The 27736-nt window shown below is 38.8% G+C and overlaps 1 protein-coding gene across 4 annotated transcripts; it reads right to left on the bottom strand.

Annotated features, from left to right (window-relative positions):
• Positions 1-2636: 2636 nt before the first annotated feature.
• Positions 2637-22292, bottom strand: LOC138319298 (putative E3 ubiquitin-protein ligase UBR7). Of its 4 annotated transcripts, none has more exons than XM_069262348.1 (11): positions 22099-22292; positions 16237-16358; positions 15704-15764; positions 11298-11393; positions 8844-8897; positions 8628-8730; positions 6010-6233; positions 4797-4982; positions 3886-4051; positions 3274-3335; positions 2637-2774 (listed from the first exon to the last, which is right to left on the bottom strand). In XM_069262348.1, the coding sequence occupies exons 1-11, from the start codon at positions 22249-22251 to the stop codon at positions 2679-2681; spliced, it is 1323 nt and encodes a 440-aa protein (XP_069118449.1). In that variant the 5' UTR covers positions 22252-22292; the 3' UTR covers positions 2637-2678. The 4 variants fall into 4 exon arrangements, with proteins under 4 accessions (XP_069118449.1, XP_069118451.1, XP_069118452.1 ...); XM_069262350.1 differs by having other exon boundaries at positions 6055-6233; XM_069262351.1 differs by having other exon boundaries at positions 6100-6233; positions 22099-22291.
• Between the last annotated feature and the right edge of the window lie 5444 nt (positions 22293-27736).

Genomic DNA, 27736 nt, shown 5'->3' with positions numbered 1-27736 from the left:
TGTGTCAGGGTTACCTTCATCAATCTAACATGTCAGGGTTACCTTCATCAATCTAATGTGTCAGGGTTACCTTCATCAATCTAATGTGTCAGGGTTACCTTCATCAATCTAACGTGTCATGGTTACCTTCATCAATCTAACATGTCAGGGTTACATTCATCAATCTAATGTGTCAGGTTTGCCTTCATCAATCTAACATGTCAGGGTTACCTTCATCAATGTAATGTGTCAGGGTTACATTCATCAATCTAACATGTCAGGTTTACCTTCATCAATCTAATGTGTTAGGGCTACATTCATCAATCTAACATGTCAGGGTTACCTTCATCAATCTAACGTGTCAATGTTACCTTCATCAATCTAACGTGTCAGGGTTACATTCATCAATCATTCATCAATCTAATGTGTCAGGGTTACATTCATCAATCTAATGTGTCAGGGTTACATTCATCAATCTAATGTGTCTGATGGCCAGGCACTCTTGATTTCTTTTATATCTTAAGCTACACCAACTGAGCTAAGAACAAGAGGCCCCAGAGGGCCTGTATCGCCCACCTGGTTTGTAATGCCAAGTAATGTTCTGAATATAGGTTCATTGTTTCTTTTCTGATGGAATTTTAATATTAACCTCTAAATCCCCTATTGGGCCCCACCCCTCCAACCCCCGGGGGGCCAGAGCCAAAATCATTACAAGTTCTGTCTCCCTTCCCCCAAGGATGTCTGTGGCCAAATTTGTTTACAATCCATGTAGAACTCTATGACGAGCAGCAATTTAAAATTTTTACCTCTATTTCCCCTATTGGGCCCCGCCCCTCCTGCCCGCGGCGGATCAGAGCCCAAATTTATACAAGTTCTGTCTCCCTTCCCCCAAGGATGTTTGTGGCCAAATTTGGTTACAATCCATGCAGAACTCTAGGACAAGTAGTGATTTATAGGATTAACCTCTATTTCCCCTATTGGGCCCCGCCCCTCCTGCCCCAGGAGGGTCAGAACCAACATTTATACAAGTTCTGTTCCCCTTCCCCCGAGGATCTTTGTGGCCAAATTTGGTTACAATCCATGTAGAACTCTATGACAAGTAGCGATTTATAGGATTTACCTCTATTTCCCCTATTGGGCCCCACCCCTCCTGCCCACGGGGGACCAGAGCCGAAATTTATACAAGTTCTGTTCCCCTTCCTTCAATGATGTTTGTGGCCAAATTTGGTTACATTCCATTCAGAACTCTATGACTAGTAGCGATTTAAAGGATTTACCTCTATTTCCCCTATTGGGCCCCAACCCCTCCTGCCACCCCTGGGGCCAAGAGCCAACATTTATAGAAGTTCTGTTCCCCTTCCCCCAAGGATGTTTGTGGCCAAATTTGGTTACAATCCATGTAGAACTCTATGACTAGTAGCGATTAAAAGGATTTACCCCTATTTCCCCTATTGGGCCCTCCTGCCCCTGGGGGACCAGAGCCCAAATTTATACAAGTTCTGTTCCCCTTCCCCCAAGGATGTTTGTGACCAAATTTGGTTTCATTCCGTTCAGAATTCTATGACTAGTAGCGATTAAAAGGATTTACCCCTATTTCCCCTATTGGGCCCCGCCCCTACTGCCCACGGGGGATCAGAGCCAAAATTTATACAAGTTTTGTTCCCCTTCCCCCAAGGATGTTTGTGGCCAAATTTGGTTACAATCCATGCAGAACTCTAGGACAAGTAGCGATTTATAGCATTTACCTCTATTTCCCCTATTGGGCCCCGCCCCTCCTGCCCGCAGGGGTTCAGAGCCAAAATTTATACAAGTTCTGTTCCCCCTCCCCGAAGGATGTTTGTGGCCAAATTTGGTTACATTCCATGCAGAACTCTATGACTAGTAGCAATTTAAAGGAAATGTTGACGGACAGACGACGGACGACGGACGCCGCGCCATGACTTAGGCTCACAGGCACTTCGGGCCAGGTGAGCTAAAAAATCTTTGAATCCTATTCTGAACTGATGACAACAAAACTCCGAACAGCTTCTCTAACAATGATCAAAATTTATTTTCATTTGTATGTCAAACTGAAAAACATTTCTGCTTTAACATGCAATATTCAAGAAGAATTCTTGCATAACGATATATTAAACCAAGATTATCTGCATACAAAATTTGTTTTAATCACATAAAATATGTTCCGAAAAACAAAGAATACGAGAAATGAGAATGAGAATGCAAATTATATAAAATGTGCAACAAAACGTTAAAAGAAATATGAAAACAATATCAAAATGGCATATCCTAATACTAAAACATGACTATTGAAGTTTTTTTCCCGGTGAATTTAAGCAAGAATTCCTAATCATGTTATCAAATCTGTAAGTGGTCCTTGAATAAATAAATCATGAATCTTTCAAGGTGCCAACTTTTGTACTTTAAAAAGATAAAATCAGATATTAAAAAATTCCTAAAAGAAGTCAGTTCTTGACGACAAAGTTGATATACTGTGTAGGATTTCTATTCCACAGTCAATCTGATACTAGGATCCCTGCTCCAGATTTCATCCGATACTAGGATTCCTGCTTCAGACTCCATCGGAGGATTCCTGCTCCAGACTCCATCCGAGGATTCCTGCTCCAAATTCCATCTGATCCTAGGATTCCTGCTCAAAATTCCATCTCATGCCAGATTTATAACAGGTAACATCGGAGTCCTCACTTACAAAAATACTGAAATGGAGCTGCCGCCCGCTGTCTTTTCCTTGCCTCCATTTGTGAAAAAAATTCTCTGATATCTTCTGCCTTCACAACCTAAAAACAAATGTTTAGTTCACTTAAGAGATTTCTTTTTTTAACTGCGCCCCGCATGTCAGTCTTCAAAAATATGAACAAATGTAAACTGTTTTGATGTTATCAAATTTATTTGTCACAATTACAAGGAACACGGAATTCCATTTTTTTACTACCACTTCATGGTCAAAGTAACCAGATAGTGGAGCATTGCACACTAGCTCTAGACGATGCATTATAAAGTTCATCCTGTTCAGGTATGATCAACTGTTTGGGAGTTAAATGAGGGTACATAACGTAATAACAATGATCTTTTCATATGTTCTATTTTTCCATCTTCGCTCTTCAAATATACATGTATTAAATTATGATGTTCTTTCTTATATACAAAAGTACCTTTAAATGGTTCATTTAAAACCAGGATTGATTTGTCAGTATGATAATGATCACTGAAAGGAATTTTACAATTCTATAGAAAGCATTCACTCATGTCAAGTTTTATTTTATCAAACATGAATACCTTTCCATCTTCAGCAAACTTTTTGAGATAAGTGCTCAGCTCAGTCTTCATGTCATTAAAACCTGTAAAACACCAGGAAATAAAACCTAATATAGACACTAGGATCTTTGTAACGCCGGTCTTCATATAAAATCTGGACGGGGGATGACAAGATAGAACGCATCAGGACAGGACAAGACTGGACGCATCAGGACAGGACAAGATTGGACGCATCAGGACAGGACAAGATGGGACGCATCAGGACAGGACCAGATGGGACGCATCAGGACAGGACAAGATGGGACGCATCAGGACAGGACCAGATGGGACGCATCAGGATAGGGCAAGATGGGACGCATCAGGACAGGACAAGATAGGACACATCTGGACAGGACAAGATGGGACAGTCATGAGTAATTCCCTATCCCCCCACTTCATGACAAGAGCTTTAAAATGGTTACAAGACTGACAATGATCAACTAACTTTGACTGCTGTTAAAACTTGGTCTGTGACTTCATAATGTGATAAATTTAAAAAGTAATGAAACATAATGACATTTTTGGTCCATATAAATGAAAAGCTCTTGCAACTTTTGTCAATATTTGTGCTCTATGTCACCAAGTTGAACTGACCTTGTATGACCTCCACCTGCTGTATACGGTCCATACTAGATAGGGCCTGTAGACCTTTATCATACTGAGACGACGGAGTCTGCTTTTCCTTTCCTCTCTTCTCATATGCAGTCACTGTGTCCGACTCGTCAATGATGAATGTTATGCCTCGGTCTCTGTACATATCCTATTGATAAACATCAGTCTCTTGAATCAGGACACAACACTGGCAATAGCATTTTTAATTTCTATACAATATTTGCAATGTTATACTAAGACTTAATTCATATACAATATTTGCAATGTTATACCTTGCCTATATTGATACATGCAGTTTCAAAGAATTTTGGTTATTTTGATTCCGAGAGCAACAAATATTATAGCTGAAATAGTCACAAAAGACTCAAAGGGGATCTTAGTGCCCATCATAGGATGGATATTTCCTCTTATTTTCTGTCAGCCATCTTGTTGATGTAACGGTCTCAAAATGCATTATGCATACCTAGAGCCCAAGGGAATCTGGATTTGAAATTTTAGACAGATCCTTTTGGTACCTTCTGAAAAATAGCGGTAACAAACTTCAAGTATCAAAATACAAGATGGCTGCCTGTCAGCCATCTTGTTGACCGATCAGTCCCAAAATGCAATATGTATATCTACGGACCAATTGGGAGTCTACATGTGAAATTTACGATGGATCCCTTCAGTACTTTCTGAGAAATAGTTATACAAGAATTGTCTAAATTTGAATACCCCATCACCTGATGATGATGATGAACGAACAATAGCATAAATAAATTATACTTGATAATTAATTACTAGCCTTCAAATGCTACTTTGTTGTGCAACACAAGTCAACGAAATCCTCTTTATGCCACTTATCTATTAAATACGTCAATATGTCCGCATTTTACTTCTATATATTTTAATACCTTACAGCTTGGACAAACACACAGCTTGTTTCTCCATGCAGCCTTCCAGAATGTGGCACTATCTTGGACAGTATCTTCCCTTCTCTGTAACTCTTTCAAAAGGCAAAGGTCAACTGATTCTAACTTATCCCCGGACTCCTCTATCCTGGCTTTCTTTAATACAGGTTCACTGTTACAGGGGGTTGTCTGAAACAAAATACCAAAACAGGTAATAAATTTACCACTCTATTTGAAACCACAGTTTTAAGTACATTTGAAACTTGTTGACTCCAATTTCATTCAGTCAAAATTCCACTTGAGTCAAAGCGGATTTTCAGTCCTTCAAAATGTTAACAAATGGAAAAGTTATTCTCATTACTATATTTCTGTCAAACAACGTTATCTGAGAGTACTCAGCAGTACCGAGATTAAAAAATCGGTCAGCTGTGGTTTTGAGTAATGTATGATTAGCTTCAGCTAACAAAAGTGTTAAAACATATCAACATTAGTGTATATCAGTTTTTTTCCAGTTTCATAACATATGCTATATCATTTATTTTGACAAGTTATTCAACAGTACACTACTATTCATTGTCAATTAAGTTTCGTTTTATCAAAGATGCTCCACCTCCGATGAATGGTATTTCTTCTCTTTCAAAAACAGGAGCAGGCGAATAAGTATTTTTCTTCAGTAACAAAAATTACTTACTTTACACTATTACCACCATTTAAAAGTTTGAGCTTCTTATTTTAATTCAAAATAAAGATATTAAAAATGATTGAGTGTGTCCTGAAAAAAAATTCATGGCACTATGCCCTATATAGAATTAAGTACTGATTGTGCATGCACCAAAATCAAAATAAATCATTTCATATACATTTTTTGTGTTAATCAGACACATATAAACACGATTATAATCAGTTATTGTTCAAATGATGTTAAGTATCACTTATGCTCTGTCGGCGATGGAGCATCTTTAACATTCTGGAAAATATATTCCAAACAGTCAAGTTTGAGTGTATAGGTAATACGAGATGAATGCGAGTAGTTAAGGTTAATAATATATTCAAATCAAGATAAGAAATTATGCCTGTGTTTTTTTCAATACATTTTTAATTCATTTTGACATACATAACAGTTTTAATACAACTATATCCATATCTAACAGAAACCCCTGACCAAAGACTAGCAGCCCTGTAGATCATGGCCAGTGTCCTATGTCCTACTACTCACTTCTGACTCCCCTTGACATGAAGGTTGAGGTGTCCTACTACTCACTTCTGACTCCCCTTGACATGAAGGTTGAGGTGTCCTACTACTCACTTCTGACTCCCCTTGACATGAAGGTTGAGGTGTAGTCAACTCTCTCTCCTCCTCCTCTCCCTCACAACTTCTCTTCCCCTTCTCTCCAACATCCACATCCGTTGAACTCTCAGCAGACTCAATTTTCTGTGTTTCTATGTAGGAAATAATGTAACTATATACATACAAGATACAAGACTCTGCAAGTGTAAACTTGATTCCTATTTTGTTACTGTTACAGATTTTGCATTTGTGTACTAGAGTTACCTGCTCTTGCTGTTAAGTATCGATTGTTATGTCACATATTTTGAGTAAATTATGTATAATGTCATATTTTTCATAAGAAAATGTAATGTCATACATAAACTAACAATCATAATTACATCCTGTGACAGAATACTGGATTTTGATTGGCTACACACATGGGTACTATTACAGCAGGCACTATTGAAGTGGCACTAGATTGAACTTTAATCTATTGTGACGTCAGAATTACATGACTTCATTATAACATTGCGCTTCAACCAAGACGTCAAGATGGCGGACAGGCTGTGGTGTACGGGAAAGGAGCTAATATTGCTTTTCTGTAGAAGACAGCTCACTAGTTTTGTATTGATCTACATTCAATATTCTAGAAACTGAATCTCTTTTAAGGAAACAAAATATCTGCGAAAATGTACATGCTGGAAATGAAAATAGCGTGGCGAGATGTCACTTGACACTTGTTTTTATGTAACGAAGAAATGGAAAGGGTTCATGCACATACGAGGGTGATGTACTTAACCCTCAACAATACTATGAGGCAATAGTGCTCTCTCAACCAGGCCAAAATAGATAAATAGTGCCCTCTCAACCAGGCCATAATAGACAAGAGGCCCAGAGGGCCTGTATCGCTCACCTGGTTTTTTTTTAAAGTAATTATCAAAAAGACCTTACAATTAGAAAATTAGCAAAATTGACCCCTTAATTTGTTCAATTTCGAATCCCAGCCATATAATGATGCTATGGATACCATACAAATATGCTATCCAATACATAGTTTCAGAGAGGAAGTAATTTATATGAAAAAAGTAAAACAGTTTTGACCCCACGCCTAAGGCCTCAGGGGGGTAATCCCTATCATTTGTAAAATTTCGAATCCCTACCCTATAACATGGTTACCATTGCATAATGGGGGCTATCCCATGCTTAGTGTCAGAGAAGAAGTCGTTTATATGGAAATAGCCAAATTGAGCCCTTTTGAACCTGCCCCTCAGGCCCCCGGGGGGGGGGGGGTCAGCTCCATCATTTGTACAATTTTGAATCCCCACCCTATAAGGATGCTACCATTGCATTATGGGTGCTATCCCACGCTTAGTTTCACAGAAGATGTCGTTTATATGGAAATAGCCAAATTGACCCCTTTTGACCCCGCCCCTCAGGACCCCAGGGGGTCAGCCACATCATTTGTACAATTTTGAATCCCCACCCTATAAGGATGCTACCATTGCATAATGAGTGCTATCCCATGCTTAGTTTCAGAGAAGAAGTTGTTTTTGTGGAAATAGCAAAATTGACCCCGCCCCTCAGCCCCATCATATTTACAAATTTAAAACCCTTACCTTATAAGGATACTACCATTGCATTATGGGTGCTATCCCATGCTTAGTTTCAGAGAAGAAGTTGTTTTTGTGGAAATAGCAAAATTGACCCCGCCCCTCAGGCCCCCGGGGGGTCAGCCCCATCATATTTACAATTTTGAATCCCCACCTTATAAGGATACTACCATTGCATTATGGGTGCTATCCCATGCTTAGTTTCAGAGAAGAAGTTGTTTATATGGAAATAGCAAAATTGACCCCGCCCCTCAGGCCCCTGGGTGGTCAGCCGCATCATTTGTACAATTTTCAGGTAGTAGCCCATAAGGATGCTACCAGTCAAATTTTGATGAAATCCGACCAGCGGTTATAGAGAAGAAGTTGATTGTTGACGGACGCCGGACGCCGGACGCCACTGTATCCCATAAGCTCATCTCGGTCCTTCGGACCAGAATAGCTAATAATTATCTACTGGCAAGGGCAGATAACTCTGCAATATGCAAAGATGGAATATATACTAGATATTTTAAGTTCAAAGTAAATACCTCTTGATATCTAATCCAGATTATTTGAAGGGATATAACGTAACAGCTTTTCTTGTGCATAATATGATGTTTACTGTATGTAGGAAGAGATGCTCAACTTTTCTGATATCAGTATGTATATATAATAGTCTAGCATGAATCACATGACAGTGATTTATTTTTTATTTTATGAAAAATTTCCCAAATACCTGGTTGTATTTTCCCAATCAGAAATATAAAGAAATAATATGCAACATTTCTTGAATTCAAAATGAAATTAGATAAATTGTTGTCATTGTTTTTTAATATTGAAGAAAAACAAAACCCCAATTATGGAAATGTCAAGGAATTTTCCCAATTGAAAAGGTATAGACTGATTAATAAATGTGATTAGAACATGCTATCACCTGCGGATTGTACACAACCTGCCAAGCAAAATGATATATACCTTGACTGTAGATATTGTAGGCCCATAGGAAGTCATACTTGTGCATACATCCTGTGCATATCATTTCCTCAAAGTCTCCTGGTATATCTTTGTTTCCAAGATGCTGCAAGTAAAAAACAACTTATATAACACACAGGTGACAACTTTCCAAAAACCTGTTCTAATGAATGTTCAATGTTGTCCGTGTTTATTATAGAGACCATTATTAGTACTTACCCGACCATGGTACCAGTCCTCACACATAACACACTGTATCATTTCATCTTCAATCTGAAAACAAACGTGTACAAATGTAATGATTTATTAAGTTTTCTCTAGTAAAAATGGAGGGGTGAACAACAAAAAAAAGGAAAATGTTCATGCCAAATATATGAATGATGACCTGAAAGTGAATCAACAATTATTGTTAAAACCTTAACGTTCTGGTTGTGTGTATTGTGGGCCTACTTACCTCATCCTCAGGGTCCAGGTAGGGCCGCATACACACAGTACAGCCCCTTAAAGTTCTGATTGTATGTATTGCGAGCCTACTTACCTCATCCTCAGGGTCCGGGTAGGGCCTCATACACACACAGTACAGCCCCTTAAAGTTCTAGTTGTATGTATTGCGAGCCTACTTACCTCATCCTCAGGGTCCGGGTAGGACCTCATACACACACAGTACAGCCCCTTAAAGTTCTAGTTGTATGTATTGTGGGCCTACTTGCCTCATCCTCAGGGTCCGGGTAGGGCCGCATACACACAGTACAGCCCCTTCAAGTTCTGGTTGTATGTATTGTGGGCCTACTTACCTCATCCTCAGGGTCAAGGTAGGGCCTCATACACACAGTACAGCCCCTTAAAGTTCTGGTTGTATGTATTGCATCCTACACACCTCATCCTCAGGGTCCGGGTAGGGTCGCATACACACAGTACAGCCCCTTAAAGTTCTGATTGTATGTATTATGGGCCTACTTACCTCATCCTCAGGGTCCGGGTTGAGCCTCATTCACACACAGTACAGCCCCCGAAAGTTCTGATTGTATGTATTATGGGCCTACTTACCTCATCCTCAGGGTCCGGGTAGGGCCTCATACACACAGTACAGCCCCTTAAAGTTCTGATTGTATGTATTATGGGCCTACTTACCTCATCCTCACGGTCCAGAAAAGGCCTCATACACACACAGTACAGCCCCCTAAAGGTCTGGTTGTATGTATTGTGGGCCTACTTAGCTCATCCTCAGGGTCCGGGTAGAGCCTCATTCACACACAGTACAGCCCCTTAAAGTTCTGGTTGTATGTATTGCGGGCCTACTTACCTCATCCTCAGGGTCCGGGTAGAGCCTCATACACACACAGTACAGCCCCTAAAGTTGTAGTTGTATGTATAGTGAGCCTACTTACCTCATCCTCAGGGTCCGGGTAGGGCCTCATACACACACAGTACAGCCCCTTAAAGGTCTGGTTGTATGTATTGCCAGCCTACTAACCTCATCCTCAGGGTCCGGGTAGGGCCTCATACACACACAGTACAGCCCCTTAAAGTTCTGGTTGTATGTATTGTGGGCCTACTTATCTCATCCTCAGTGTCCGGGTAGAGCCTCATTCACACACAGTACAGCCCCTTAAAGTTCTGGTTGTATGTATTGCCAGCCTACTAACCTCATCCTCAGGGTCCGGGCAGGGCCTCATACACACACAGTACAGCCCCTTAAAGTTCTGGTTGTATGTATTGTGGGCCTACTTATCTCATCCTCAGAGTCCGGGTAGAGCCTCATACACACACAGTACAGCCCCCTAAAGTTCTTGTTGTATGTATTGTGATCCTACTAACCTCATCCTCAGGGTCCGGGCAGGGCCTCATACACACACAGTACAGCCACTTAAAGCTCTGGTTGTATGTATTGTGAGCCTACTAACCTCATCCTCAGGGTCTGGATAGGGCATCATACACCCACAGTACAGCCCCCTAAAGTGCTGGTTGTATGTATTGCCAGCCTACTAACCTCATCCTTAGGGTCCGGGCAGGGCCTCATACACACACAGTACAGCCCCTTAAAGTTCTGGTTGTATGTATTGCGAGCCTACTAACCTCATCCTCAGGGTCTGGGTAGGGACTCATACACACACAGTACAGCCCCTAAAGTTCTGGTTGTATGTATTGTGGGCCTACTTATCTCATCCTCAGTGTCCGGGTAGAGCCTCATTCACACACAGTACAGCCCCTTAAAGTTCTGGTTGTATGTATTGCGGGCCTGCTTACCTCATCCTCACGTTCCGTGTAGGGCCTCACACACACAGTACAGGCCCTTAAAGGTCTGGTTGTATGTATTGTGGGCCAACTTATCTCATCCTCAGAGTCCGGGTAGAGCCTCATACACACACAGTACAGCCCCCTAAAGTTCTTGTTGTATGTATTGTGATCCTACTTACCTCATCCTCACGGTCCAGGTAGGGCCTCACACACACAGTACAGCCACTTAAAGCTCTGGTTGTATGTATTGTGAGCCTACTAACCTCATCCTCAGGGTCTGGATAGGGCATCATACACCCACAGTACAGCCCCCTAAAGTGCTGGTTGTATGTATTGTGGGCCTACTTACCTCATCCTCAGGGTCCGGGTAGGGCCGCATACATACACAGTACAGCCCCTTAAAGTTCTGGTTGTAAGTATTGTGGGCCTACTTACCTCATCCTCAGGGTCCGGGTAGGGCCGCATACATACACAGTACAGCCCCTTAAAGTTCTGGTTGTATGTATTACGGGCATTACAGCCATCCTTGGTCTACAATTTCAAATATATAACCTCACTACAAAATCAAGTGTAATAAATAAATCCAAAGAGTATAAATATCCAGTATAATCAATCACATTATTAGTCTACAAAAAGTTCTAAGTAGTAAAATATTATAAGACTCTTTCATATGTGGATATGAAGGATAGGGATATTCTACCCGAGGGTCACAAAATGTAGTAAAACCCGAGGCTTGCCGAGGGTTTTGCAACATTTTGTGATCCCGAGGGTAGAATATCCCTATCCTTCATATCCACTTATGAAAGAGTATTTTTCGTTCATACCACGACGTTTTACTGCAATTTTACAACTATAATATCCCGCCATTTTGAAATAAATTCGAAGAAATCCACGACTGGAAGTCAATTTCCATACATGAAAAATTACGTGATATTTTCAACACAAATTCCGTTGCTTGCATCTTTTATAGTAAAACCAGTCAATTTTGTGAAAAAATGTAAAAATTTTACCGAGGAAATAGAGATTTTGTTGACGCCGTGACGTCACGAGGCTGTATTGCATGGGTAGCCATGCAATACAGCCTCAGGCGACATGAGTGTATTACCCTAGACCAGCCAGTATTACACGTGTAGGTATGAAAGAAAATCATGTCATGATCTACAAATATACCGATAGAAATACTGTATACAGTATACATGTACCCTAAGAAATACTGTACACAGGTATTCAGTATACCATGAGAAATACTGTATACAGGTATTCACTATACCAAGAGAAATACTCATACAGGTATTCACTATACCAAGAGAAATACTGTACACAGGTATTCACTATACCAAGAGAAATACTGTATACAGGTATTCACTATACCAAGAGAAATACTGTATACAGGTATTCAGTATACCAAGAGAAATACTGTATACAGGTATTCACTATACCAAGAGAAATACTCATACAGGTATTCACTATACCAAGAGAAATACTGTACACAGGTATTCACTATACCAAGAGAAATACTGTATACAGGTATTCACTATACCAAGAGAAATACTGTATACAGGTATTCACTATACCAAGAGAAATACTGTATACAGGTATTCACTATACCAAGAGAAATACTGTACACAGGTATTCAGTATACCATGAGAAATACTGTATACAGGTATTCAGTATACCAAGAGAAATACTGTACACAGGTATTCAGTATACCAAGAGAAATACTGTACACAGGTATTCAGTATACCATGAGAAATACTGTACACAGGTATTCAGTATACCATGAGAAATACTGTATACAGGTATTCAGTATACCAAGAGAAATACTCATTCAGGTATTCACTATACCAAGAGAAATACTGTATACAGGTATTCAGGTAATCTAATATTAAATATAATTACGCAGTAAATCATAATAAAATACTGTTCGAGGAATAAGGGGTATTGGACGAATAGCTGTTTGAGCTATCCAGGGTTTTGTTACATGAAATATATAGGGACACGGTGAGGACCGTAAGACCAGTTCGACTAATGGTAGGGTAATCGAGGAATCTAGGTTCAAATTAGAGGGGTTATTCTGTAAATGACTGTTAAGTCTTCAATTACAAAATAATGTTTTAAGTATTGAGTCTGCAATTACCATGTGTTCAAAATGAAGTCATGCAGTCATATACAAAAGTGTCTACTGACTAATGTCATATTACAAAAGGGAGAATTTATAAATGATTCCTGAATTTTACGAAGTATTTTCAATGAAATAATTTTCATGGTATTACTTTAATAGGAGATTTCAGAAAAGATGGCGTGACGTCACAGAAAGTTTACATCCAGGTCCTCAAAGGTACAAACACAGTATGGCGACTAACAAAAACAATAACAGATACGTACATCCCTGCTACACAATCAATACTGTGGCAAAAGTATACACTTTCATACTTGCAAAATCTGATTTTAGAATGTTTTCTGATTGTTTCAGAGGTTACAGACATTTATATTTTTATATTTACAATTGTTCATTGCTAAATATATCTGAAAAATGACGAAATTCGGAATCTCGGCAGTACTGTACGTAATGGCTGCCGTGCGCTTGGGGTAAATTTTAGTTTGGTCATAATCACACATTGTAAGGTGTTTACCAAGTAAGACTTAGAAAACAGTAATCGCTTATTCGAATGTCAGTATAATATTTCGGGAAACTTGGAATTAAATTTATAATTTCAAGCTGATATTTTTAATATTCTGTCAATGTTTATACATAGGTCTAATGGCGAACTTAGTTTTTTTCTCGTGGCGGTCGAAAATGGAGTATAAACAGAGTAAAATATATGAATACCAGATGTTTATATCTATATATTATTGTTAAATATTATTATTTACACTTTTAAAAATTAAAATAACGCAATAGTTCTCGGATTGCCGTACTATTTATTACAATAAAATGTAAACAAACATCCCAAGCGGCTGTGTTCCCACCATGTTTATATGTACAGATATACGGAGTCGTACCTTTGAGCGCCCGGATGTACCTTTGTGTGACGTCATCGCCATCTTTTCTGAAATCTCCTATACCGTACATCCATTTTCGAATGGTAATGGTTGACTACCAGGAGTTACATAGATGATTGTATACCCATTATACACAGATGACAAACTTACTGGATATAACTTGCATTTGTTGTTTGGAAACTTGTCATTACCACAGTCACATCGAAAATTTCTGAAAATTGCAAAAAAAAAAAATTATTGTGAAGTTTTCAAAAAGAGACCTAAGGCCCTAGCAGTCTCCATCTTCTGAAATCATAAGTCAATACATTAATTTGTCACAAAGATGATCAACTCTTTGCATGTAATAAACAAGAGGCCCAAAGGGCCTTAACGGTCATCTGACTACCTTGACAATAGTAAAATTAATTATATATGGTGTCACTTTGTCAGGATCATGTCAGGATCATTTTCAATTTCTTTCAACAAATTTTATTTCAAACAAGAGGCCCAAGGGCCTTTAAATATAGGAACTTAATTATACATAGTGTCATGGTTGTCATCTTCGATTTGGGATCAACCAGAGATGTAACAATACTTTGTCTGGACCATGTCAGGATCATTTCATGCAAGTTTCAGCCAAATCCCTTCGGTAGAACTTGAGAATAAGTCAAAATGTGAATTTTACGAAGTATTTTCAATGAAATAATTTTCATGGTATTACTTTAATAGGAGATTTCAGAAAAGATGGCGTGACGTCACAGAAAGTTTACATCCAGGTCCTCAAAGGTACAAACACAGTATGGCGACTAACAAAAACAATAACAGATACGTACATCCCTGCTACACAATCAATACTGTGGCAAAAGTATACACTTTCATACTTGCAAATTCTGATTTTAGAATGTTTTCTGATTGTTTCAGAGGTTACAGACATTTATATTTTTATATTTACAATTGTTCATTGCTAAATATATCTGTAGATTTAGTGTTGAAGCCAGCTTACGAAGCGGTGCCGGGCCGTCACAAGTACCCGTTTTTTGTTCACACGTAGAAATCCATGTAGTGAAAAAAAGTTATGAATAGATAACTGATTTCAATGTATTTTGTTTCTGTTATACATGAAAAAGCTGTTCACAATACTATTTAATATAAATATATACGAATGTGAACCACCTGGCCAGACCACGGCCGCTCGTGCATGGCTTCGCTGGTAGATCACCTCAGGCCACCTCTGAAAAATGACGAAATTCGGAATCTCGGCAGTACTGTACGTAATGGCTGCCGTGCGCTTGGGGTAAATTTTAGTTTGGTCATAATCACACATTGTAAGGTGTTTACCAAGTAAGACTTAGAAAACTGTAATCGCTTATTCGAATGTCAGTATAATATTTCGGGAAACTTGGAATTAAATTTATAATTTCAAGCTGATATTTTTAATTTTCTGTCAATGTTTATACGTAGGTCTAATGGCGAACTTAGTTTTTTTCTCGTGGTGGTCGAAAATGGAGGTTTAAACAGAGTAAAATATATGAATACCAGATGTTTATATCTATATATTATTGTTAAATATTATTATTTACACTTTTAAAAATTAAAATAACGCAATAGTTCTCGGATTGCCGTACTATTTATTACAATAAAATGTAAACAAACATCCCAAGCGGCTGTGTTCCCACCATGTTTATATGTACAGATATACGGAGTCGTACCTTTGAGCGCCCGGATGTACCTTTGTGTGACGTCATCGCCATCTTTTCTGAAATCTCCTATACCGTACATCCATTTTCGAATGGTAATGGTTGACTACCAGGAGTTACATAGATGATTGTATACCCATTATACACAGATGACAAACTTACTGGATATAACTTGCATTTGTTGTTTGGAAACTTGTCATTACCACAGTCACATCGAAAATTTCTGAAAATTGCAAAAAAAAAAAAATTATTGTGAAGTTTTCAAAAAGAGACCTAAGGCCCTAGCAGTCTCCATCTTCTGAAATCATAAGTCAATACATTAATTTGTCACAAAGATGATCAACTCTTTGCATGTAATAAAAAACCTGACACAAGACAACAGTAAATAATCTAGATCTACTCTAACATTGACACATTTTGAAGAATTTGCTATGTAATTTCACTTTTGGCTCCTGAAGGACCACCTCTTGGTTTCTTCAAACCAGGTTTCACCTATGGAAGCAACAAAATATGAATTCTATCATAATTCAACAGAAGGACTTTAAAGAATATGTTATATTTGGCACAACACCCGAAGTGCAACATGGTTTAACATAAGGAACTAGTTGTTAATGTGGTATACACACATGTAAATACATGTGTACTTTGGTTTACTGTTAATAATCATATTTAAAACTTTAAAAATCTTTAATCACCTTTTTGTGTAGAGTTCACACAAGTCATGACCTTCATGGCACTCGTAGCTGCAGGCCAGACACACACCCGCTTGTCCATTACAGGTTAAACATGAATAAAGAGCTTGTCTCGGAATGTATCCCTTAAAAACAGAAGTAAAACCTTACGTACATGAAGCTGCAACACAACAAAAACAAGAGGCCCATGGGCCTTAACGGTCATCTGACTCATGGCACAAAACAACAAAGTCACAGTATAAAGTATTGGTTAACGATTAATATAAACAATACAAGGAACTCCTTAGTTGAATATGTAAGTTTCTGAAAAAGGTAAATGTCATTTGTTGAACAAACTTGGTAGCCCTTCATCCAAATATGGTCGAAACCCATTCAAGGATTAATATAAGGAGGAGTCAGATTTTAAAGCCAAATTTCTGCAAAGCTCCCATTTTGGACCTCGGTCATACTATATCCCCATGGGTCTTACCTCGGTCCTTTATAAAATATGATTGTCCTTACCTAAAGTTCCCCCTTCTGAATCAATTAAAACCACTATAGACCAATTTTCATTGAAATCGGAGACTGAAACCTTAAAACAGGAAGTGGGCCAGCGGCCATCTTGGAATACCAAAATCTTTACGAAAATGTTTGCATGTTGTTTGGCATCAATTAAAACCCCTATAGACCAATTTTCATTGAGATCGGAGACTGAAACCTTAAAACAGGAAGTGGGCCAGCGGCCATCTTGGAATACCAAAATCTTTACGAAAATGTTTGCATGTTGTTCGGCATCAATTAAAACCCCTATAGACCAATTTTCATTGAGATCGGAGACTGAAACCTTAAAACAGGAAGTGAGCCAGCTAAAATTAAGAAAATTTGCCCTTTTGGGGCCCCACCCCTCAGTTCCTAGGGTTCAGACCAGACTCATTTATATGAAATATAATTGTGTTTCCCCAATGATGTTTCACACCAAATATGGATAAAATTCATCCAAGGATGGAGGAGGAGTAGGATTTTAAATCTAAAATTAAGAAAATTTCCCCATTTGGAGCCCCACTCCTCAGCCCCTAGGGGTCGGACCAGGCTCATTTATAATATGATTGTCCTTCCCCAATGATGTTTCACACCAAATATGGATGAAATCCATCCAAGGATGAAGGAGGAGTAGGATTTTAAAGCTAAAATTAAGAAAATTTGCCCTTTGGGGGCCCCAACCCTCAGCCCCTAGGGGTTGGACCACGCTCATTTATATAAAGTATGATTGTCCGTCCCAAATAATGTTTCACACTAAATATGGATGAAATCCATCCAAGGATGAAGGAGAAGTAGGATTTTAAAGCTAAAATTAAGAAAATTTGCCCTTTTGGGGCCCCACCCCTCAGCCCCTAGGGGTCGGACCAGGCTCATTTATATAAAATATGATTGTCCATCCCAAATGATGTTTCACACCAAATATGGATGAAATCCATCCAAGGATGAAGGAGGAGTAGGTTTTTAAAGCTAAAATTAAGAAAATTTGCCCTTTTGCGGCCCCACCATTCAGCTCCTAAGGGTCGGACCAAGCTCATTTATATAAAATATGATTGTCCTTCATCAATAATGTTTCACATCAAATATGGATGAAATCCATCCAAGGATGAAGGAGGAGTAGGATTTTAAAGCTTAAAATAAGAAAATTTGCCCTTTTGGGGCCCCACCCCTCAGCCCCTAGGGGTCAGACCTATCTCAAATATATAAAATATGAATGTCCTTACCTAATGATGTTTCACACTAAATATGGATGAAATCCATCCAAGGATGAAGGAGGAGTAGGATTTTAAAGCTAAAATAAGAAAATTTGCCCTTTTGGGGCCCCACCCCTCAGCCCCTAGGGGTCGGACCAGGCTCATTTTTATAAAATATGATTGTCCTTCCCCAATGATGTTTCAAACCAAATATGGATGAAATCCATCCAAGGATGAAGGAGGAGTAGGATTTTAAAGCTAAAATTAAGAAAATTTGCCCTTTTGTGGCCCCGCCCCTCTGACCCTAGGGGTCGGACCAGGCTCATTTATATAAAATATGATTGTCCTTCCCTAATGAAGTTTCACACCAAATATGGATGAAATCCATCCAAGGATGAAGGAGGAGTAGGATTTTAAAGCTAAAATTAAGAAAATTTGCCCTTTTGGTGCCCCACCCCTCAGCCCCTAGGGGTCGGACCAGGCTCATTTATATAAAATATGATTGTCCTTCCCCAATGATGTTTCAAACAAAATATGGATGAAATCCATCAAAGGATGAAGGAGGAGTAGGCTTTTGTATAAATAGTCTTACGCACGGCGGACGGCTGACGGCGCACGGTGGACGGCGGACGGCGCACGACGACGGACAAAACACGATGACAATAGGTCATCCTGACCTTCGGTCAGATGACCTAAAAACCTGCATAAAGGCCCTAAGATATAGCCAATGCAAATGGTATTCATATAACTTATCTAACAACAAAGTTAAGATTATATTTATCAAAATCCACCAATCTTGAGAGAAGTCAACAACAGGGCTTGGTTAGGTTTATCATCAAACCCAGTACCTAATTACTAGGAGCCCAATCAGTACAGCATCATACATCTAGTAAGAATGTTATATTCTCTTGATGAAAATTCATTTCCTACTGAATTTTTACTACCTGCTCAGCTAATAGGTGGTTGGTGGAGTTCAAGCCTACTGATATATCATTCATGTATTAAGTAAAATTACACTTGGACCAAGGACTGAGTGACCCCGGGGGCACACTGAACTGGTACATAGCTAGAAGAAACAGCATCTATTAAGGTTTACTGACTGTGTACAAAGACATAAAAAGTTCTTTCTACCACAATAGTCAGTGTTATTCAACTCTCAGGGTATCAAATAAATGATGCAGCTGTTGATTAACAATTTGTTTATACCACACGTGGTATAAACTCTGTACGCATTCTGATTGGCTGACATGGTGAACTTTGACCGAACTACGTCTTTCTGAGTGCCGTGTCATCATTTGTCAACGTCATCAATAATCGAGTGACGTCATGCTATGCTGTGATCGCCGCTTGACGCCCAAACTGCTGTTGGATAGCATAGTTATATCCTCGTCGTATTTCTATCGGCTAAAAGCGGATATAATTGTGGTAGAAACAGGTCACACGACTCGTGGTTGTTGGGTATGGAATTTATTCCACACTCGTAAGTTATTTTTTTAAAAGTTACAAAAGACACTCGCTAAAGCTTGTGTCTTTTGTAACTATTAAAAAATAACTCACTCGTGTGGAATAAATTCCATATCCAACAACCACTCGTTGTGTAACCTCTATTTATCCAAGTGTTTGTTTTACCCTGTATCCCATAGTGAAAGAGTTTATCAATCAAAAATAATGACTGATGATTTTATTGAAAGCTTTGAAGAAATCCATGATCAGTTATCTGTTTGACAGCTTTGTTCAGTGCTTTGGTAAAGTCATCTAAAATGAGACTGTTGAATTTCATAGGACAGATGTTTTGTAAAGACATGTTGTAGGGAATACACAATATTGCGGCGCTAACCATTTAATTTCACAACATATAGATGTTAACAAAATGAGTCTGTAGTTTTCAGGGTATATACTATAGTGTAGCGGGATTGGACTACATCAATCATCGGTGACCAGGTAGCCCAGTGGTAGAGCATTAAGCTAGTCTTCGGTGGTCCACTCCTGGCTTCGAATCCCAGTCATAGATATATATTTCTGGTTTAACCTTGTAAATAGGTGAGACATGATCGAGCAGTGTGCCAGTCTGTTTGAACTTCACCAGAATAATGTGATATAATGTTATTAATGGTGTGATATCTGCTCCAAGCTATTTCAGCAGACATGATATATTTTATCAGGGCAAACATTAGAAGAATTTACTTAATTTAGTTTGAGAATTTGAAGATACCATGTGATGTGATTTGATGTTCTGCATAGGAGACTCATTGTTCATGTAATTAAGGTTTTAAATTCTTGTTCATTGGTACCAGCGCTGTCTGTTTCTGAAAAGACCGATTGAAATTGTCTGTTCAGTACTAGTGCATTGCTGATTAAAAAGATATGATTTTATGATTTTCAGATTACCTAGCTTAAACTAATGTAAAACTTAATCGCATTTGTACACTGCATACATGTATCTTATAGTATTACACAGGAAAGCAAAGTACATATACCCTTGGAGGACCAATATTCGTCAGGGTAATCAAATCCCTTCGGATATACACAAACCAGCAAGAAATAAAATATACCAGTTTTATCAACACAAATATATAATATTTTGTCTAACTTGTGGAACAAGTTAGTGTTTCCCACAGCCCCGATTAGCATGGCGCCGCGCCGTGCCCTTTTTACCTGACGCCATGCCCCTATGACCTAACGCCGTGCCCTGTTTGTCCCCAGTACACTTCTACTAAACTACCAAAATACCAGGTAGGGGCTTGATAATTAAGTAAACAAAAGAAGTGTGACCACTCCCTGACCCCCTGACCAACACCTAAGTGGCCCTAATTAGCAGCCTTGGGCTATTTCCACCTTGGCTTGTGGTGTCATTTTCAGGTCTGTGTATTACGTAAGCTGAAGTCAAGCAGCCGATCGGCAGCCTAGAAAACAATCAGCTGGCCTTTCAATAAGTTTTATGACTACAGCTAGTGAGCATTACTTCAAAAACAAATACTGCTTACAACTGTAAATGATTTACTCACGTTTTTAATGTTTAATAGGCCTATCTATATCGGATGGATGTCACAAGATTTGCAATCGTAATGGCCGCCATTTTGGGTGTATTGTAATAGTAGATCTGGAGGTATTGAATTTCAGGATTTTACTAATATTCACGTTTTTAAAAATGAAAATGGTATTATTTTTTTTAGAATTTCGGTGTGAATTTATTTTTAGAAAAGATTTCAAAACCCAGCACCATGCCCTTTTTTTCCTGTGGGAAACACTACAAGTTGTCTATCAATTCGTTATTTATCTAACGCGGTACGGCGATTTCTAACCGCCGGTCACTGGGTGATGGCCGACACAATCTGGACCTATTTTCGTCAGGGGGGGCTGTTTCGCTTATTACGAAAATTGGGATCATTCCAAATAAATGATGAGCAGCAGGCACTTGTGAGATTGTGTTTAAGCTGAAAATTTCTTGTAGTTACATCCATTTTAAATCTTTAAACCTATTGGTCATGGAAAGTGGCGAAAACCTCTGTTTAGTGTTTACATAGATTAACGTTATGTTTCCAACAGTGCCGCACCAAAAATTTCGGTTAAGTTGAATTGCCAAAATAATTTGTAATAACCCAAAATCTGGGCTATGAATCACATGACCAGACATGTGACTTCCAGTACTTTGTTGACATACTGCTGATCAGTGCACATGGACAGTCAAACGCTGACTGTATTGTTTTGAAGTTTCATTTAAAATGGACTTAAGAAAATACCTTCATTTTGGGGTATATTCCTTCATCGTATTTATAAAATCACTTGGTTATAATACACACTCGTTTTTAAGCAAGACCAATCTTCCTGGATCAAATCTACTTTGGTAGACGACTCTCTTTATGAAATCACGCGATAGTTCATGAGATATTAGCAAAATTGTAAACATGACGAAAACAGGTCCCTGACGAATTTAGGGCACTTGACCATGTAATATATCTAATATGTTTATATTAAAAACTGAAAAATCCGAGTCGTACATTTTTTAAACACTGCATTAAGGTTAGCGTCACGTTGATTATAGAATCTAAATTTCAGCTAATTAGTAGATCTACTGCCTGTTTAAAATGTCAACATTGTTGGCAACCCAATGGCAAAGTTGCTGATTCATGCAATCTCAGTTATACATGTCTCGTACCGCTGGATATGTACAGTTGTGAATGTCACTATCACCCAGGACGGCGGTAGCATCTGCTTCTAATTCCTCCTCCTCTCTCAGCACGTCCACCATCGAAACACAGCTATTTTCAGAGTCATTACTTATAGATGGCGCCAAACTTTCAGAGGCCATGTTTACGTTCGTGCCGGAAGTGAGATCACTTTGCTTTCTCTTGTGTGGTTGATACGGTTAAAACACAACTGGCATACAGTCGGTATTAAAAAAATAAAATCAAGATGAAATACAAACTTTTGTACAAAGATCACCAAAATGTATTTTGAATATAATATAAACTCAGCATCTTACATATTACGACAACCGGACGACTTTCCTTTCAGATCATTTTACGTATCCGGATACAGTGGCGTAGGAAGATGAAACGTAATGGGGGGGGGGGGGGGGGAGGTCCTCAATATTTTGTAAACCCCCCCCCCCCCCACGCCGCACCTACAGGAGGAGATTAATTCAACACACAACCATATATACTTTATATACGTTTTTCATATATCATTAAATATAATCCTTGTACACATTTATTGACAGTGGGGTCGCTAAAAGGAAATTAACGAAAACTGGCCAAATTAGCGTGTGAGCGCCGAAGGCGCGAGATTTTGGGGTCTGGGGGTCGACCCCGGGAAAAATATTACGATTTAGAATGGCTGAGATGAATTTTACAGTGTATTTTGATGATTTTGCGAGCGCCCGAAAGCGCGAGATTTTGGTGTTATGGGGGTTCGGGGGTCTTTCCCGGGAAAAAATATTACGATTTAGAATGGCTAAGATGAGTTTTACAATGCATTTTGATGAATTTGCGAGCGTCCGAAGGCGCGAGATTTTGGAGTTTGGGGGGTCCGGGGGTCTCCCCCGGCAAAAAAATTACGATTTTAGAATGTTTAACGATGTATTTTAATGATATTAAAGCGTTCTTACCATGGTAATTTTTCGATTTAAAGTAATATCATAGCGAAATTTCGTACGTTTATTGTTCTTACATAATTCTTTATAATTTACCTGTGAATGTTTTGATAGTTAATTATTCAGATCTTTATATCTACCTTATGTCCTTATCTTTGTGGAATTACCGCCAGTTAATATGACGCTCAATTCTTCACGTGTCAATCAAAGCGTGTATACTGTCGATGAGTGTAGGACAAAAGCCCCCCTGGACAAAAGCCCCTCCGGACATAAGCCCCTAGGACAAAAGCCCCTCCGGACAAAAGCCCCTTAGGATAAAAGCCCCTCCGGACAAAAGCCCCTTCTTTATAAAATAATGTATTTTTTCTTATTTCTATTTTTTTGAGATATTTATTTGCTATTTGATACATTTGGGTATTATCAGAGAAGAATGTCAAACATAATAAAAAAGCATAATTATGATGTGATCATTTGAATTCTTTTAATTTTTGAGTTATTGATATCAAAGAAAGAATAAAAAAACATGTATACATAGACATTAGAATGTTATATATACAAGAAACCATTAATGTTTACTTTATCATAACACACCTACCAGGCTAACAGCTTGATGTTTGCATTGATTATATATAGATAATTAAGAAAGTATGTTTAATTACAAAATATTTCTATCATATAGTGTCATAATTAGATTAACATCAATATAATTTTTTACATTTTTTTTTCTATAAATCAGGAAATTAATTTATCAAATTTTTAGTAAAATCCCAATAATCCAGTAAATTATTACTTTGTGTCTTATTTTGAACTACATGTATATTTGAAGAAGAAAAAACTGATATAAGAAAATATTTTATATTTTTTTTACTATATTTTTGAATTTAATTTTTTTGAAAAATGAAGGGGCTTTTGTCCTCTTTTCCATTAGTATGGAGGGGCTTTTGTCCAAGGGGCTTTTGTCCTAGGGGCTTATGTCCTAAGGGGCTTTTGTCCGGGGGGGGGGGGGGGGGGGTTTTGTCCGTACCCCACTGTGGATATCTCTACCTGAGGCGTTGGTGTCATTAAGGCTTGGAAAGTCTTTTTACTGTATATCAAAGCACACACTCTATTGTCAAGACTTTCAATTGTTATGTAATTAACCTTACATCCGGAGTTACCTGCCAAACTGGACAGTAGACTTCATAAAAACGCCTTTTGATATTTGGAGGCAGTTGGATTGCCAACGATCAACCGGACAGGACGGTCCACCATCGGACATTTATTACATATTTTCAAATGTTGGATTTCCAAACAGAGAACAAGTGTGAAACTATGGACTTATTGATGGATTGCCATCTACGGACATAATATACAGTGTCTACATTGGATTACCAATATCAGTGAACTTTAATTTTACCTTCTAAGCAATGTGCCACTATTTTATTAAATTATGATATGAAAACCAATTCAAATTAACAATACAAGAACTTAGTACAAGCCAATCAAACTCTTTGTTTTGTGTCCTGCTTATTCAACTAATACCAACGGTCCGAAAACAACCAACAATCAATCAACAATTATACACAGCACAAATAATTCTTATGAAAGTAACCTGCATTTAAAAATGATAATTGTAATAATTGTGTCGTCATATCGTTGTGCAGCCCTGCTCGATCTGAACATACCGGCTTCACACCATCGGCACATTGTTTTGTAACTCAAAATAATAATGAATTAATTGTCTTACATTTTTGAAATACAAATGCAGTACGTAGAATCCCTTAATGGACATTTTTAGTGTAGTTCATGTGTATTGAATTACTACTATTAAAGGTTTGAACATTATGTGCTTGAACGTTTTAGGAATTGCGCCGCGCAGCGGAATTTTTTTAGAATGAAGTACGAAAATTGTGCAGGAGGACTCTTTTTTTCTTTCGAATATGCATTTTTAGAACATTTCAGTCGGCGAAAATGGGGGGGGGGGGGGGCAAAAAGACATGTTTGCCCCCCCCCCCCCGTCCTGGGGAACGGGGGGAGGGGCAATCTATCCCGCTTAAAAATTTGATCCTGACAATATGGCGTGAAATGCCTTAAAAAACGCACGCACTCGCCTTAACATAATCATAGACCATATTGGCAGGATCACATTTTAATGCGGGAGAGATTTAGGTATCGGTGAAGTGCAAAAAACAAGAACGGAACGTAAAAGTGAACGTTATTGCAAAATATAACTTAAGAATTCTAGCGACATATTGCGTATCATTTGCTTCCGTTTGGTAACAGAAATAACTGATTCAGTAACCACGCCTTGTCGATCAGTTGGTAATCATAATTGTTGTTGTTATAAACCTATAGCCATACAATGATCAATATGCTGTAAATATCCCAGTTATAAATATTAGAAAAATAAATTATGTACAGTCTATTTAGGCCTATGAAAATTAATGTACCAGATACACAGGGACCTGGCACGAAAATTTTTAACCAATAGTATACATGAACTCGGCGGTCGAGAAAAAAGGACCTATTTCTTAAAACCGTGATTATTTTAATAAATGGATTCTATTCAACATTGACGGATATCTTACCTTAAAGAGAAATAATTTATCTTTCCATTGAGTGCTTGATGAACAAAACTGGCCAAGTATTGACGAAGTTACATATGTATGGCTTGATGAATCGGGAAATTTACGAAAAATATGCTAGGTAGACATGTAGCGGGATTGGACTGGGTCGATCATCGGTGACCAGGTAGCTCAGTCGGTAGAGCACTCGGCTAGTATTCTGAGGGTCCCGGGTTCGAATCCCGGTCTGGCCGCTACATTTTCTCCTCTCCTGTTACAGAATTGGCGCCCAACTAAATAACCCACGGTGGTGGTGTTTGGAAGGGTCTCGTATGTCTTCGGGGGCGAAGACTTCGAGAAAGGAGGGAGGAGTGTAGCGGGATTGGACTGGGTCGATCATCGGTGACCAGGTAGCTCAGTCGGTAGAGCACTCGGCTAGTATTCTGAGGGTCCCGGGTTCGAATCCCGGTCTGGCCGCTACATTTTCTCCTCTCCTGTTACAGACATAAAACGTCTGTATGGCGGAGGTGTCAACAGTGTGGTGACGACTGCTCCGAAGATTTTGTGTACAGTGATATTGAGAAATGGACCTTGATTCTGCCAATGGTGGTGAGAAATTTATACCATATACTGGTCATGTAAGCGTAAGTTTTGAACCGAATGATGGAACTTTGGCTTCCCAATCTTATGATTCTCATTCGAACAGTATGAATAACCAATCGGTGTACAATGGCGGCACAGGTAACGTCGCTAGTCCGTCGTGCGATATGAGTCTTTCCCAGCAGTCATATATAGCAAATGATGAATTTCAACCGAGTCAAATTTCAAACCAAAGTGATATCGAAAGATTTGACAGTACCCTTCTACATTTATCTAGAGATTTGTACATTGATAGACTTATTGACATAGCGAACCAATCTGAAGAAATCATTACTTGGTATAGAATTATATTAATGAACAGAGCCAGAGATATTAAACATTGTCCTAAAGGAAAACTAGCTAATAGAAAAACGACAGCTAAGAGCACTGCATGCTTCAAATATGCGAAAGATTGCTATATTATTCAAATGTTCATAAACGGCGATGACGGGGAAATAGAAGATGTGTTCAGCAAAGGTAAATCGGTAACGGAGGCCACCGAAGGGAATGGTCCGACACAAACCCAACAGTCAATGGCGAGTGGGGATACTACACCCTCGTGTACCTCTGGACAAACAAACCGAATGCAATTACGGGAAATAGGACTCAACCAAATATCTGTTGTGGAAATAAATTCGAAAATACAATCTCTCTCAGAGCGTGTTGTTTCTTTAGAACAAAAAATGATTACATATGAAAACGAGCGACAGGACGCAATGAACACCATAAATGAACTGAAAAAAGACATAAACAGTGTAAAACTTGAGAATGAGCAATTGAAAATAAAGTTAAGCTCCCCCAGCAACTGAACTGAAGATAAACAGATAGATTCTCCGAAATCATACGCCGAGATCGTCAACGGACATAACACCGCGAATACCCCTCCCGTACCCCAAGAAGAACACAATGTTTTGAAGCGCAATTAATGACATTCCTAAGGACAATAGCGGAGCACGCATACCTGTAGTGGTCGGGCAAGGTACTCGCGTTCAGACAGTGACAAGCGACACACGTGTACATAACGGTAAAGCACACGAGTACATAAAGGATAAACAACGCAATATACAGAGAAACAACGACCAGCGTCGTAGTCAAAATAAAAATTTTAACAATGCTTCATGTGAGAAAGAACTTTTTGATACGACACAAATGGGTAATTCACGACCAACTGTAAACCAAGATTTGGAGAAAAATGAAGAGGATATTTTTGTTGGGGTTGAGCGACGACCGCGAACATTTCGATATTACATCAGTGGAATAGGTGAAAAATCAACGAGGAGCGGTATAACAAACTATCTGAGGCGGAAAGGGGTTACGGTAACATCAGTACGGTTATTTGCCAGTTGAGAAATGGCACTGCGTCCGCAAAAATAAACGTCGTGAAAGCTGATTCTGAAAAACTAGAGGATCCAAATTTGTGGCCGGATGCAGTAAGATGTCGGCGATGGATGAATGCGTATGATTGGGAACACAGGAATGACAATCGGCAGTACTATAATAGAACGGAGGGGAATAATGGT

The sequence above is a fragment of the Argopecten irradians genome, chromosome 3 (assembly GCF_041381155.1).
Source record: "Argopecten irradians isolate NY chromosome 3, Ai_NY, whole genome shotgun sequence".
Classification (NCBI taxonomy): domain Eukaryota; kingdom Metazoa; phylum Mollusca; class Bivalvia; order Pectinida; family Pectinidae; genus Argopecten; species Argopecten irradians.
The sequence above is the reverse complement of the archived record's forward strand: the minus strand, read 5'-3'. Positions and strand labels throughout refer to the sequence as shown.